Here is a 14,523-nt window from a genome sequence, read left to right as displayed (position 1 = left end):
TTTTTACTCGTGCCTCCTGTGTGCCTGGATAGGGCTAAGCATTTTGCAAATATAGACCGCCTGAGGCTTAACCAGGTGAAATGACTTTCACTTCTTGTTTTTGTCTGTTGTGATCGCTGCTGTATCCGCAGAGCCTGGATGAGTGCCTGGTACGTAGTAGCTCTTGATAAACATGTGTCTTATGAATTAATTGCTTTATTGGACGCTGAAATGATAGCGAGTGAATTCCAGATGACCCTGCATCATTTTTAATTGTAACACTGGGTCACTGAAACACATTTCTATTTCTGACTTCTTGAGCCAAGCCCTCTTTTATCGGGATTGGGTCTCCGGCAGAAGATGGCCTACAGCACAGAGAACCTCCATCCAGCTCCACCTCTCCAAGCACGGATACCAGCCCTAATAAGGTAGCACCGAGAGTTGGCTCCGATCACGTGGCACCAGACAGCAGGCAGCACCCCCTCGCGCATGCGCATAGCGTCTACCCCATTTCTTGAGGAGCGGGCGCAGGCCGACTCAGAGGCCTCGCTCACTCCCTGGCTCCGCCCTGCTCACTCTTAGGGAGCGGGGCGAAGGCCGGGCTGGGAGAAGAGGCGGGGTAGCGGCTGCGCGCGTGCGCGGAAGAGGGCTGAGGGGCGGGGCGCCGCTGCGGCCTGGTTTGAGCGATTTTAGTCAAGATGCAGGTAAAGAACTTGGGGGTCTGAGGCGTGGAGTCTGCCGCACCTCGTTTGCTCCGCTGGGTCCGGGGCAGCGGCGGACCGTCCGGGCTGGAACTGTGGGAACCGCCGTGCGCCGCCGGCACGCGAAAGATTACGCGAGTCTAGGCCCAGCGCAGGCGCATTGCGAGAGGGCGGGCGTGGTCCGGCGAGACCCGGCGGTCTGGTCTCCCCACCTCTCTGTGTCTCATCCCCCAAATCTCAGTCTTTTGGGTCCATCTCCCCTTAAGGTCGGATCCCGTGAAGTCTGTGAAGGACTCGCAGCAACCCACCTGACAGAGTTATTTTCTATTCCTTAATTATCTTAGTTCCTGAGCAGGTGTGCTACGGGCACGTTGTGTGGATATGGACGCTGAGGCTCGAAGAAGGGAAGGGTCCCGCTTGGAGGTCCCATAATGTAAAACAATGGCGGAATCTGTGTTCCTGACTCCACTTAGAGCTGGGTGAGGGTTTAGTTACATCCTTTTCACCCCTAACGTTGATGTTCGGGTTGAGGTGCGCTCCCTCTCGGATTCCGTGGCTCCCAGAGCTCATCTCTAGGGTCCCTCTCCTTAGTTACTTTCTGTCTTAAAATAGTTAAAACCGAATCCCCTAGTTTTGTCCCCTTTTTTTGTATTAGCAATTTTCTAATGGAATTGGACTAAAACAGAGTGAAAGAAAATGAGTGAAGACGTCATGGGAATTAACAAAAATTTGTGACAACTAAATTCTGTCACTGTCGAAGGACCCTCTGTCAGAGGTCATTCTGCTGCTTCCCAGACCTCACTGCTGTAGGCAGGAATTCTGATTAAATCGTCTCTGGCGAAGTGGCCAATGAGAAATGGAGTTAGTGGGGATTTGCTTGGGACAGGAGGCACTGGGAGCTGGAGAGGATTAATACAGTGTGTCTGCCAGAAGCCAGACACTCTTGAATGGTGAAGAGGAAGCTCCAGGGCTGCTCTGGCCTCCTTTGTATTTTCTGTCCTTCAGGACCCTGCTTTGAAATGTCATCTCTTCAGAGGCCTTCCCTCACCACCCTATCGAAAAGATTCTGTTCATTTTCTTTTGATATGTCTCAGCAAGACAGTGACATGGAGTTGGGGCTGGAGCCTGGCTGTCCTAGTGCCCTTTCCGCAGCGCTCCTTGATTTCTTATTCCAAACGAGGTGCATTAGCAGTATTCCTGCCAAGTCATGCAAAATCAGTGTTCGGCAAGCTGGCTTCGGGAGCTAGAGCCCACTTTGACATTTATCCTTCTGACATTTGATCCTGGTAAATTTGTCTTGTTCCAACATGGCAGCGTCTTCCTAAATGTCTTGTTTTGCCTAGGCTTGTGAGGATTAACTAAGTAGGTGTAGGTAAAGGGCTTCAGAGCGTCCGGCACCTAGTACTCAGTAAGTGTTAGGCATTGTGAGCGCTTCCTCGGGGGCTCAGTTCTCTCTCTCAGGTTTGAGCCATAAGAGAATTTGTCAGTATAGCTTCAGGCTTTCCTGCTGATTCTACTGCAGCCACTTAGAACTTAGAGATACTCCTATCTCTGCTCTTGGGCCCTTTGCACATGCTGGTCCCTCTGCCTGGAGAGTAATTTCTTAAAATCTCATTCCTCATATCTGGTTCCTTCTCAACTTCCAGTGGTGATTAAGTGTCCACTTCTGAGAGAATATCCCTGCCTATCTTGTGGAATGTAGACCCCTTGTAACTCTCTAGGTCTAGCCTGTTGATCATTGCACTTGCCACAGTTACTTAGTATCTTTTGAATGCATCACTGAGTCATTAGTAAAAATATTGGATAGAAGCCAGGTTAGAGCCTTGTTATGAGCATTGATGCTGATCTGCACATCATATCCCGATTTTTACCCAAGACTAGTGCCTGGGTGTGCATCTTATGTGGGGAGGGTGAAGTGGAGTGGAGGACAGGAAAAGAATAGGGGCTATGGATCTTTTGACACTTTCTCAGAAATAAGCCACAGAATAATTTGGTTTGAATTCCTCTTCCTGCCACCTTTCTCATTCAACCCTTTACCCAACATGGTACCCTTGGTAGTGGACTTTGCACTCATAGTATTCTGGGTCCACTTCCCCTAGGACCCCAATGCAGACACTGAGTGGAATGACATCTTACGCAAAAAGGGCATCTTGCCCTCAAAGGAAAGTTTGAAAGATTTGGAAAAGGAGGCAGAAGAAGAAGAACAGCGAGTCCTTCAGCAGTCAGTTGGTGAGATTGCTTATATTCATTTGTCTGTCTTTGGGTAAGAAACAACTTTCTGACCCTCTAACTGCTTTGGTAGAAGGATGCTCTGAGCAGGAATTGGGAACCAGGGATTGGAGTGCTGGAATGGACACCATTCCTGGGACCTCAAGGGAGTCACAGGCTGCCTCTGACCTTCAACTTCCTGGACTGTAGAATTTCCACATTTCCACAATTTCTTGTCCGTGTCAGATAAGCACATGATAATCCTGGAGAAGATATTTCTGAGTCTTGACTTAATGCCCCATTGATCACAGGGGTTAGTAGTTTTGTCTTCTTACATGTTAGAGCTTATTTAGAGATGGGTTCACTAAAAAGCATTTATCCAGTGAATGGCAGAATGACTGTCTGCCAGCTGTTAATTCTGAGTATTGGGGCTTTAGCTGTATACAGGCTGGACAAAAATCCCTGTCCTTATGGGACTTACATTCTAGTGGGAGAGACAGGCAATAAACCATACATAAGTAAATATAGGAAAATAAGGCAAGGAAATGGCCTAGAAAGGGTTGGAGGAAGTTCGAGTATAATTCTAGATAGGGTCAAAGAGAGCCTTACTGGGAGTGACATTTGAGTAGACATGAGGGAGTTGAATTGAGCTACTTAAGTGAGTGAAGAGTGTGTTGGAGAACCAGCCAGGAAGCCAATATGACTAGGAAAGAATATTATGTTCAGGGAGGCAACTAGGGGTCAAACGACTGAGGACCTTGTTTCTTTTAGCAAAGACTTTGGCTTTTATGTCTAGTTGGGTGGAAGTCACTGGAGGTTTGAACAGAGGATTGGCATGTTGACAGCATCCTCCTGCTGCTGCCTTTCCAAGTGTGGAAGATGGGGAGCAAGTCAGGAAATAGGGACATTAGTCTGGAAACTACTGCAGTAATTCAGGCAAGAAGTACCATTGGCTTAGACCAGCCCACATGGTGTTGGTGGAAGAGATGAGAAGTTGTCAGATCTGGAAATAATTTGAAGGTAGGGCCAATAAGATTTGCCAGTGGATCATGTGAGGAGTAGGAGAAAATGTAAGTGAAGTAAGGCTTTGGACTTGACCACCCTGAAGGATGGCATTACCGCCAACTGAGATGAGAGAGGCTTGGTGAGCAGTAGTTTGGAGTTAGGATCAAACGCCCTATTTGGGTCATAGAAACCTCAAAATTTTTATTAGTTAAATAGAGGTGGCAAGTAGACAGTTGGCTATGTTTTTCTCTAAATCAGAGAAATATGGGCTGGAAATAAAGCCATGAGATGCAATCACCAAGGGTGTGGATATAGATAAAAAAGGAGTCAAATGAGCAAAGGTCCAAAGGAGGGGCAGCCATAGAGGTAGGAAGAGAGAAGGCGTCCTAGAAGCTAGAGGAGGACCGTCTTTGAAAGAGGAGGCAGTGGTGGGTTGGATGGGTGCTGCTCATCAGTCAGGAAGTGGAGGTCATTATTGACTTTGCTGAGAGCAGTTTGTATAGTGACAGAGTTGGGGGTAGGGGACAAAAATCTGATTTGACATCAAGAAGCAAGAATGCTTACAGCAATAAAAACCAAATCAAGATTTTACAGCAGTTGGTTGAAAGAATGGAGAGCTGCTTTGCCACTCTGAAGAGAAGACCAAGACAATAATCCCTTTAACTCTAGGAAGGGTGTACTGGGGATGCCCACTGGTATCCTCCCAGGTCCTTAGAGATAGAACTGTTAATGCAGGTGTCCATAGGCATATGCGCTTGAAGAGCAGACCAGGGGAGTTCAGGCAAATACAACTCTCTGGTTTTATAAACTTAGGAAACTTCTCATTCACATCCTTACTATTGTGTGGAGGTAGGAGAGTCAGTCCTGCTGCATTTATCAACATGGTTCTATCTTTTAAAACACCCTCAAGTTCTTATTTACTAGTGTAAGACCTTCAGTATTTTTTATTTTGGTTTTGGTGAATGAAATTTTATTTTGGCTTCGTGTTGCATGCACATCTTTGGGAGAAAAATAAAGGAGGGAAAACAAAATGCAAGTGTGTTCATCTTTTACATTTTTTGGTTTTTGCTAACTTAACTACATTCAGTGAAAACATATGAAGATATGACTTTGGAAGAGCTGGAGGATAATGAAGACGAATTTAATGAGGAAGATGAACGTGCTATTGAAATGTACAGGTTAGTGCCACCCAGAGGGACTGTTTGGTTTTTTGTGTGGCACTAAAATGTGTGTCTTTTGAAAAGTTAATTTTCTGACCAAGGTAACTTTTGGAAAGGACTATAATTAAGTAGTAATATTGCAGATCTTAGTGAACTGATCTTAGACTTTTGCCACATGGCAAATAAATAAACCTGACTCTTTATAAAGGTTGCTCTCTGAAGGGTTGTGTGGGGTGTACATGTAAGATGTCTCTCTCCTCTTTGTGCTGTGCAGGCAGCAAAGACTGGCTGAGTGGAAAGCAACTCAACTGAAGAATAAATTTGGAGAAGTTTTGGAGATCTCAGGAAAGGATTATGTTCAAGAAGTTACCAAAGCCGGTGAGGGCTTGTGGGTAATCTTGCACCTTTACAAACAAGGGTGAGCTGATCTTAATGCACGGTCCTTAAATGTTAATTTGAATTTATGTCTTGGAAATTTTGGGCTTAATCCACTTTGGAGGTTTGTTGTTTTGTGTTGTTTTGTTTTTTCACTAGTGTTGTGTTTTATTGCTGATTTGCCCAAACCTAATGCCTAATTTTTGCCTTCAGACTTTAAAGTTAATATTTGTGACTAAAAAGAATGCCTTTGTTACATTGTAGCAATGAAGATCGCTTTTACTGAAAAAGAATTCCTTATTTATCCTTTTAGAGAAACTCTGGCGTTTCAAAATCCCATATAGTGAATCATTCTCATAGATGTCGGGGGTGACCTTTATAATAATTGTTCCAGGCAAATGATGGAGTGGCCCTCCACTGTTTCTCAGCTCCAGGCGTATTCTCCTACTGTATTTGTGTAGAAGTTTTTTTAAAGCAGGAAATTCTTTTTGATGTTTTTCACACCTTCTGAATCTTGAATATTCACTCATATAGATGCGCAAAACAATTATCTTTTGCATTGAAGCTGTTTTTCTGACTTATTGAGTCAAGTTAAATTGGATTTTGGATTTTAAGTTCTTCACTTTCCCTGAACATATTAGAATGCTTTTTAAAAAAATGTTAATTCATCTTGGCTGGAGTAGCAGAATCACTTGTGAAGCTATTACAAGGGTTTACGTAGGTAGAACGGTAGGTGAGCTTTGCCCTGTATAAATGCAGAATCATAGTTGCTTCCATTTGTGTTTTATAGGGTTCCTCTCTCACCGTTGTTTCCCATTTCTATTTTACAGGATTCCCCTCTGTGCCCTCATAAATCAGCACTTCAGTGGACTTGCCAGGAAGTTTCCTGATGTCAAATTTATCAAAGCCATTTCAACAACCTGCATACCTAATTATCCTGATAGGAATCTGCCTACAATATTTGTTTACCTTGAAGGAGATATCAAAGCTCAATTTATTGGACCTCTGGTGTTTGGTGGCATGAACCTGACAATAGACGGTAAGGGCCTCTTTGAGATGGTCCAGGGCACGTGAGCAATGACCAGTGACTGGTACAGATGATGAGAGGATGGTTCTGTTGAAGAGACATGTGTCATGATGATTTGTCAAAGTCACCTTTGCCCCTGTGGGAGTGATTGCTAAAAGGGAAGAAGCACATTTGATCTCTCATTAAATGAGTCACTGGGGGCAGTTTTATCTGGGCTCTAATAATTCTGTTAAAAAGGGGGTGCACTGGATTTTAAAGTATGTATATTTAATATTAATGTCTAATATGTTTTATTTGTCCCTATAGTTGGATACATTTTAAGTTATAGCTCCAGATCTCAAGATTCATTTTTTGTTTAATTCACATGAACAGGGTGCCTGGGTGGCTCAGTTGGTTAAGTGTCTGCCTTTGGCTCAGGTCATAATCCCAGGTCCTGGAATCGAGCCCCACATTGGGCTCTCTGCTCAGCAGGGAGTCTGCTTGTTCCTTTGCCCCTTCCCCCTGCTCATGCCGCCCCCAAATAAATAAAATCTTAAAAAAAAAGATTCACAAGAAGATATTATCGATAGATGTTTATATATATGTGTGTGTGTGTGTGTGTGTGTGTATATATATATATATATACATATACATATATATATAGCCTATATACGTAAATATGTATATATATACATACACACACACACCTATGGGAATATTTTCTCAGTTGAATATCTTAGTGGCTTTTAAGTTGAATTAAAAGTTTCTTGAGTTCTGCCTCTTAACTCCTGAAGGATGTATCCTTTTATTCCTGAAGGATGTGTCTTTTTATTCCTTTCTACCTGTTACATGAGGTGTCAAAATATGTATACACTCATAACATGAAAGAGAGAACCTGAGGCCCGAGGGGATCCTCCTGAGTCACTCATTATTGAAATAAAAATGTCCACCTGTGCTTTAAGAACATATGTTAAAATATGACTTTATATACTATTTTATGTAACCGTAGAAGATATTCAACTGGGATAAGTATTAACATCTATGCACGTACATACACACAAATGTTACAACAGTTATGCATTATGCCAATGTTCAAAGGCATACTGCATTTCAAACTAAGTATATGTTTGCGTCTTACTCTGGTCTTTTGAATGTGCCATGAGGGGAGAGATGGGTGTAGGATAGTAGGTCCAGTCTTTATTTCTAGAAGAAGTCTTATCTGAGGATTAGTGAACTTATAAAATAATGATTACTGCATGTAAGTGAACAATAACATTTAATATGTACACCGATACATATAAGTGGTGGATCTAAATATATTCTTGAGTCAACAATCAGAATTAAGGTTTTTATTTTTATTTTTTTTTCAAGAAATTTGTTGAATTTTCAAAACATTCAACCAAGGTACTGAGAACTTTAAATACTGGTGTTACTGATCTCCATGGAGCACTTTAAATTAATACAACTTAAATAAAATTGGTTGTCACGTTTTAATGGAGGTACCTAATTAGCAGAATATCACTTAAACCAGGCTGTTTGCTGTAGAGTGTCTCATATAGTCCCTTAGTTCTGCCTGGGTTCTTTTCTGCAGTGGAAAATACATCCCCTGATTTCACCTCACAAGGTCTCACACCCATGTGGAGTTTCATTGATTATAAGAGAGTAACATACAGGAACCAAGGCTTTAGTCACTGGTTCTTTATTTTCCTGGTACTGTTTTTATACTTGGAGCAAATGTATAAGTTCTAGGATGTCATCATACATTTATCCTTTGATTCTAATAGAGATACTAGACATGAGGCCTAAGAATTTCCTTGTGTTAACTGAAGTTAGATTTAATGATTAGTTTGCCAGCAGGACTGTGAAAAGTATTTCCTTTAAATGTTTCATGCTGATTTCTTTCCTGGGAAATTGTGCAAGTCGAGAAACAGTAATCATTAGAAGATAGGTTTAGTCTTATGTTTTTTTTATTTTAGTTACCATATAGATTCAGATATATATAGTATCTCATTTGATACCGTCTTCTGAAAAAGTGAAAGTATTTTTGTTTTCCTTCTTTTTTTTTTAAATTTTTAATGATTTTTTTTTTATTATATTATGTTGGTCACCATACAGTACATCCCCGGATTCTGATGCAAAGTTCGATGCTTCATTAGTTGGTGCATAACACCCAGTGCACCATGCAATACGTGCCCTCCTTACTACCCATCACCAGTCTATCCCATTCCCCCACCCCCCTCCCCTCTGAAGTCTTCAGTTTGTTTCTCATAGTCCATAGTCTCTCATGCTTCATTCCCCCTTCTGATTGCCCCCCCTTTCTTTATCCCTTTCTTCCCCTACCGATCATCCTAGTTCTTAAAGGTATGATTTTTTGCTTTCCTTCTAGGTACCTTATAATTACAGCACTAAAATTATCATCAAATGTTACTGCATAGATTCTGCTTAGAGAAAACTGGCTTAATGGGCTTGAGGGTGAGGGTCCCGTGCTGACTGCCTTAGGTAATTTGGTTTTTCTTTATCACATAGAGTTGGAGTGGAAACTGTCAGAGTCTGGAGCAATCAAGACAGACTTGGAGGAAAACCCTAAGAAACCAATTGAAGACGCGTTGCTATCCTCAGTGCGGTGCTCCATCCCCACAAGAAGGGGTAGCGATTCTGAGGATGACTAAGACTATGGCCTCGGTAATGTGCCACACTTCTTTGATGTGACAAATCATCTGGATTTTTTTTAAAAAGGGAAAAGTAGAAATGCTTTTTGGCTTTTAGCCTTTTTATAATTATGTTTCAAATCTCATAGATCTCAGAAATCATCACTGCTGGGAATCCTATTACGTTTCTTAGAGCTCTCTTTCTAAAGTAATAACCTTTCCTTAAAAAAAAATAAAATAAAAACCAGCTATTGGTATAGCAGATGTCTATGTTTTCCTCACTTATATTTTAAGCTACAAAACTGTTCACCATTTGTCCACATATACGTAAGAGGGAATGTGGAATGTTTTTTTAATAATATGACTAAATTATACAGTGGAAAAACTTCAAACTAAGCCTTGTAGTTACATTATCATTTATTTTTATTTTATAAGGATAGCAACAGAATTATTAAAGGAATGATTGATAAGAAAAATCTTAGTATTTATCCTATTTAGAAGAAATAGACAATAATTTTTATAAAACATTGTCTTTTCAAAGCAGTAACTGAAAGATTCCAGCTTATTGCCATTTTTGGTTAAACAGTTTTTTCTAGTTAAAATAGTTTTTGTCTCAGGCTGTTGAGATACAGTTAATACTGTAAAAGACTACCTTAAATTCTTTTTTGTAAATAGATAATAAACACATAAACTGTATCTCAATTAGTAAAAAGCATCAAGGTATTTTTTGAACTAAAATCCTCAGCATTTAACACTTCTTGTCAAATAGACATTAACAGAAAAATTAGGGAAAATATTCTCTAAAGTTTATGTTGAATGATATATTTAATGCGGGTTTGAATCTTAAATATATGAATTATAGAGGTCCTGGAGTTCCTTCAGATTATATTACAAAATTTATTTTCGTTGTAATTCAAAGAGTAACAAACAGCTGTGACCCATTTTATCTGTCAGAAGTGTCTGTGTTAGTGAATATTTGTTTTTCTACATGAGAGCCAGCGCTGCTTTTAAAAATGTACTCTGTGTAACATTTTGCTTTGAAGGATTTTTCACAAAATTTTGATTGCAGGTTGATATAAGTGTGTTCAGTTCTATCACTCACATGCTAGCTAGTTCCATGGATTTGTGGGAGAGCTGCCTTCTTTGATTTTCTGTTGTTAGCTGACATTAAAATGAAATGCTGTGGGAAGAGTAAAGGTGAAAAGTTTGAGTGCTGCATTTGCTTGAGAGCTGCAGTGCGCACAGCTCTCGAGAGAACAGTGCTTGAGTGTGCTGGTGGGCAGTGTCCACTGTGATGGGAAACCGCAGGTTTTATTCTGCTGTGGAGCCCATGCAGTATGTAGTTCTAAGTATTCACTATGCCACTTTGATCTTTGTAAGTATGAAAACTGTCTCATCGTCTTGCCTTCATACTGGGCTGAGGTTGGTAGTGTGAGCTCCACGCCAGCTCCAGTGCCTCTAGACGTGGCTGATGAGCCCTGTCTGGCCACGTGGTACCCAGGCCCCCAGCAGCTGTTCAGTCATGCTGGCTGAACTTGACTTAAATAGAAACATCTCTCTCCTAAAATCAGTATTGTGATTTAGAACCTGACCTGCAAATTTCTATGAGGTAGTTAATTTTGGGAGACTTTGCCATAATATTTACCACTAATTTTCATGTGGAGCATTTGTGACGTGACAGAGGTGATACAGTTCGATGCTTAAGCATTGAGTTCATCTAATTCCACAGCAGAAGCACACAGTGATCAGGGAAAGCAAACAAGAAGGATACCTAGAGTCTGTCGTCCAGTGTTCGGAGGAAAGGATTATGGGGAAGGGCGTTAAGCAAGTGCTAGGTAGCCCTTTCTTAAGTGATTGGTAAGAAATGGTTCTGGAAAGTTGGGATAATAATTGGGAGAAGTGAATTGGAGTAAGACTATATAATCAAATACAATTGATTCTTCCTTATTTTCCTCATTTCTAGAGGAAGAAAATGATGTGGATGAGTTGTCTACGCCCGTCTCATTGCAAGCCTAAATTTATAGCCTCACTCCCCAAGTTTGCAGAGTGTTGCTTTGGCAGGTGTCTGCCACAGAGCTTCCAGGGTGGGTGGCTCAGAAACACTTCAGAAAAGTTGTACTGCGTACAAAAGGGACTTTAGGAGAGTTATGAGAGGAATGTTAAGAGGGGTGTCCTCTGTCACCAATGCCTAAATTTTTTTTTTGTCATTTGTTACCTTCAACTTTAGATTCAGTTTTCTTACGTAACGAGACCAGATTTTGACAAAGTGCTTTTCAAGTGTGACAGGCCAAATGTGTTGTGACTGTGTTGCCTACTTTAGAAACATGTTCCTATGAAATGCTTTTGTCCTGCTTATGGAAACCAGTTACTCATAAATATAACCTTTCTGACGTGGCTTTCAACACGCATTTTTGATACTGTTTACATTCATACAGCAGATGGTCCAGGCTTTCTGCCTTCTGCACGCCAACCCCTCCCACCACAACTCAGTGACCTCCACGGAGACCTTGTCACTTGCGTGCTACGAGGAATCTCCTTGGCTTCCAGTCTTACCACCCCATACCTACATAGTGGTCTGTCTTCTCTTTCTGTTCCATTCAGTCTCCATTGAAGATGTGTCTGTGCTCCAAGTTTAAACCCTCCCTCTGCTTTTGACCTTATTCTCTCCCACATTGTTTAGGACTTCCTTCCAGTGAATTATCATCTTGATTTCAGTCTCTCCCTTGATGAGGAGCCTCAGACAGTGTTTAGGTTCTGTGGCAGAGACTACTACTTGCCTATCAAGCATCCAGGATTCTCCAGTTCTACTCCCAACAGCAGTGGGATCAGCTAAAAGATTAAACTTCTAGCCTCCCTGGAGCTACGGATTGCCAGACGGAAGGTGGACAGAAGTTGGCCAGGCAAGCTGAAGAGGGACAGACAACTGGCATGTGCCCCTTTTGGACTTAACCCCGTTTACTTTCTGACAGAAGTGTACATGTGATTGCAGCCTACTTGGACCAACGGGTCTCTTTATAAAGGCAAAGCTGAAAAGAACATTCCTGATGACATTGTGGAGCCACTATAAGCCGGCTCTTGACTGCCTTCTCCGGACTTCTGTTACTGGGAAAGAAATAACTTCCACCCTGGTCTCTTAGTAGCAGCTGATACATTTCCTGATAAAGTCACCTGCCCATTGCCAAAGGAAACTTCAGCCATTCTAGCTTTCTACTCCTCACCACTTTCACATTGCTTGACAAAACAGAAGAGCAGTCTAGATTTCCTGCCCTTTACTTCATCAGTGTTGCCTTTCAGTAATGTCATGAATTAGACTTTAGGACTATATTTCCAATACGTGAAGGACTAGATACTCTGAACAACTTGCCTGATAATAACTCAAAATGTTGGATAAAAGGTTTTTTTAATGTTCTTAAATTGTCGCTGAACTGACAAGAAAGAAAAGCATTCTCAGTGTTCAAAAGCAATTTGAATTCTCAGTACTTGTGGTCTAAAAACTCAAACCAAGTTCTTAAAGTGGTCCTAAGTCGGTAGTGCCCCTGAGCTCATGGCTAAAGCAACTGCATATCCATGCTGTAAGAATACAACTTTAATTTATTCCTCAAACACTTCTTACAAATGAAGCTCCAAAGGAACGTGAGCTCATAGTCCTAAATCACTAACACACACAAAATCACAGGATGCCTCAAAATAAGGTATCCTGAAGGAAAGCCAGTGGAAAACAATACAGTCAGACTTGCAAAGACTGGATGGTGGAATTTTCAGGTCTAAGATGAACACTTTTTTTTTTTTAAGATTTTATTCTTTATTAGAGAGAGAGTGAGCGAGCTTGAGCGGGTTAAGGGAGCCCAATGTGGGGCTGGATCCCAGGATCCTGGGATCCATGACCTGAGCCAAAGGCAGATGCTTAACTGATTGAGCCACCCAGGCGCCCCAAGATGAATACATTTAGTATGTATTTAATAAGAGTAAAGAAAAAGAGTTCCTTATATTAAAATAAATCCCATTTCAAATAACCAGTGGAAGAGAGAATGGACTGGAAAGTAGAGCCAAATAATTATCCAGTAGATAACAGAGATAAATAGGTAGAAATGTAAAAATTAGGAGAGATGTGGAGTGACTGAGAAGGTCTAACATGTGTCTTAGAATTTTAGAAGGAAAGAATTAAAAATTGGCAATATTTGAAGAGATAAAGATAGATTTTCTAGAACCAGTGAAAGATACCAACCTTCAGAAACCTATACAAATCCCAAATGATTACATATAATAAATCAACACTTCCGTGTGTATATACATATGTATAATGTGTGTGTGTGTGTATGTAAAACTGCAGAATATCAGATTTGTATAAGCAGAACAGTCGTATTACCCACAACAGAGTAGCTATAAGGCTTACTGATGTCTCAGCAGCAAGGAAAACAAAAAAGACTAGTAGTATCATCAGTGGGCTAAGAAAAAACAACAAAAACTGCTAAGAATTAGTACCCAGCAAAGCTATATTTCGGGAATGAGGATGAAACTTCTGACGGAATGAGTGAGTTTAGAAGATGAGTGGTGCGGGGACACCTGGATGGCTTAGTCACTCAGGTCACAATCTCAGGATCGTGGGATTGAGCCCCATGTTGGGCTCCACACTCAGCATGGATTCTGCTTGAGATTCTTTCTTTCCCTGTGCCCCGCCCTACCCCTGCACTCTCACTTCAAAACAAAACAAAACGAAAAACAAACAAAAAACAATGCAGAAAGACAACCATCTGATGAAAGGTCTGAGGTTCAATGAAAGGTGGTGACCAAAAAAACGTGGATAAATCTGAACGAACATTGACTTAAAAGAATACAAATAATGCCTTATTTGTGATATTGAAAGCAAGATGGAACTAAAAAATAGGATAAAATAGGGTACAAGATGAAGGCTTCGTTGGAGTTCAAATGTTCTTAGACCCTTAAGCATTCAGGAGGTTGGCAAAGATATCCACGTAAAAAATTTCAAAGTAACAGTAAAAGAAAATGAGTACATAACTTTTAAAGTAGTGGGGGTGTGGGTGTAGAGGGACCTCAGTTAATTTAAAAGAAGACCAAAAGAAAAAATAAAAAGGGCAGAACCGTAGAAAGTCCAAAATGCTGGAAATAAATGTAAATGGATAATACTCCTACTAGTCTTACCATATGATCCAGAAGTCATGCCTGTAGCTATTTAGCCAACTGATGTGAAACATATCCATGCAAACACCTGCACACAGATGTTGCTAGCAGCTTTACTTATAATCACCAAAACAACCAAAATGTCTATCAATAGATAGATATGGCTATCAATAGATAAACAAATTGTGGTACATTGACGGAAAGGAATGTTGTATGACACTAAAAAGAAATGAGCCATCAAGCCACAAAAAACATGGATGCTAAGTGAAATAAGCCAGTCTGAAAAACCTAAATACTCTGTT

General features: G+C 41.0%; 1 protein-coding gene across 4 annotated transcripts; it reads left to right on the top strand.

The window, feature by feature from the left end:
• The first annotated feature begins 528 nt into the window (after positions 1-528).
• Positions 529-13,946, top strand: PDCL3 (phosducin like 3). Of its 4 annotated transcripts, none has more exons than XM_019799626.2 (7): positions 529-683; positions 2,780-2,909; positions 4,981-5,071; positions 5,328-5,471; positions 6,259-6,467; positions 8,961-9,116; positions 11,763-13,946. In XM_019799626.2, exons 1-6 carry the CDS (start codon positions 678-680, stop codon positions 9,101-9,103), a joined length of 723 nt encoding a protein of 240 aa, XP_019655185.1. In that variant the 5' UTR covers positions 529-677; the 3' UTR covers positions 9,104-9,116; positions 11,763-13,946. The 4 variants fall into 4 exon arrangements, with proteins under 4 accessions (XP_019655185.1, XP_019655184.1, XP_019655183.1 ...); XM_019799625.2 differs by lacking the exon at positions 11,763-13,946 and adding an exon at positions 11,521-11,756; XM_019799624.2 differs by lacking the exon at positions 11,763-13,946 and adding an exon at positions 11,046-11,552.
• The last annotated feature ends 577 nt before the right edge of the window (positions 13,947-14,523 follow it).

Source organism: Ailuropoda melanoleuca, chromosome 4 (genome assembly GCF_002007445.2).
Source record: "Ailuropoda melanoleuca isolate Jingjing chromosome 4, ASM200744v2, whole genome shotgun sequence".
Taxonomy (NCBI): domain Eukaryota; kingdom Metazoa; phylum Chordata; class Mammalia; order Carnivora; family Ursidae; genus Ailuropoda; species Ailuropoda melanoleuca.
This window is presented reverse-complemented; position numbering and strand designations above follow the sequence as displayed.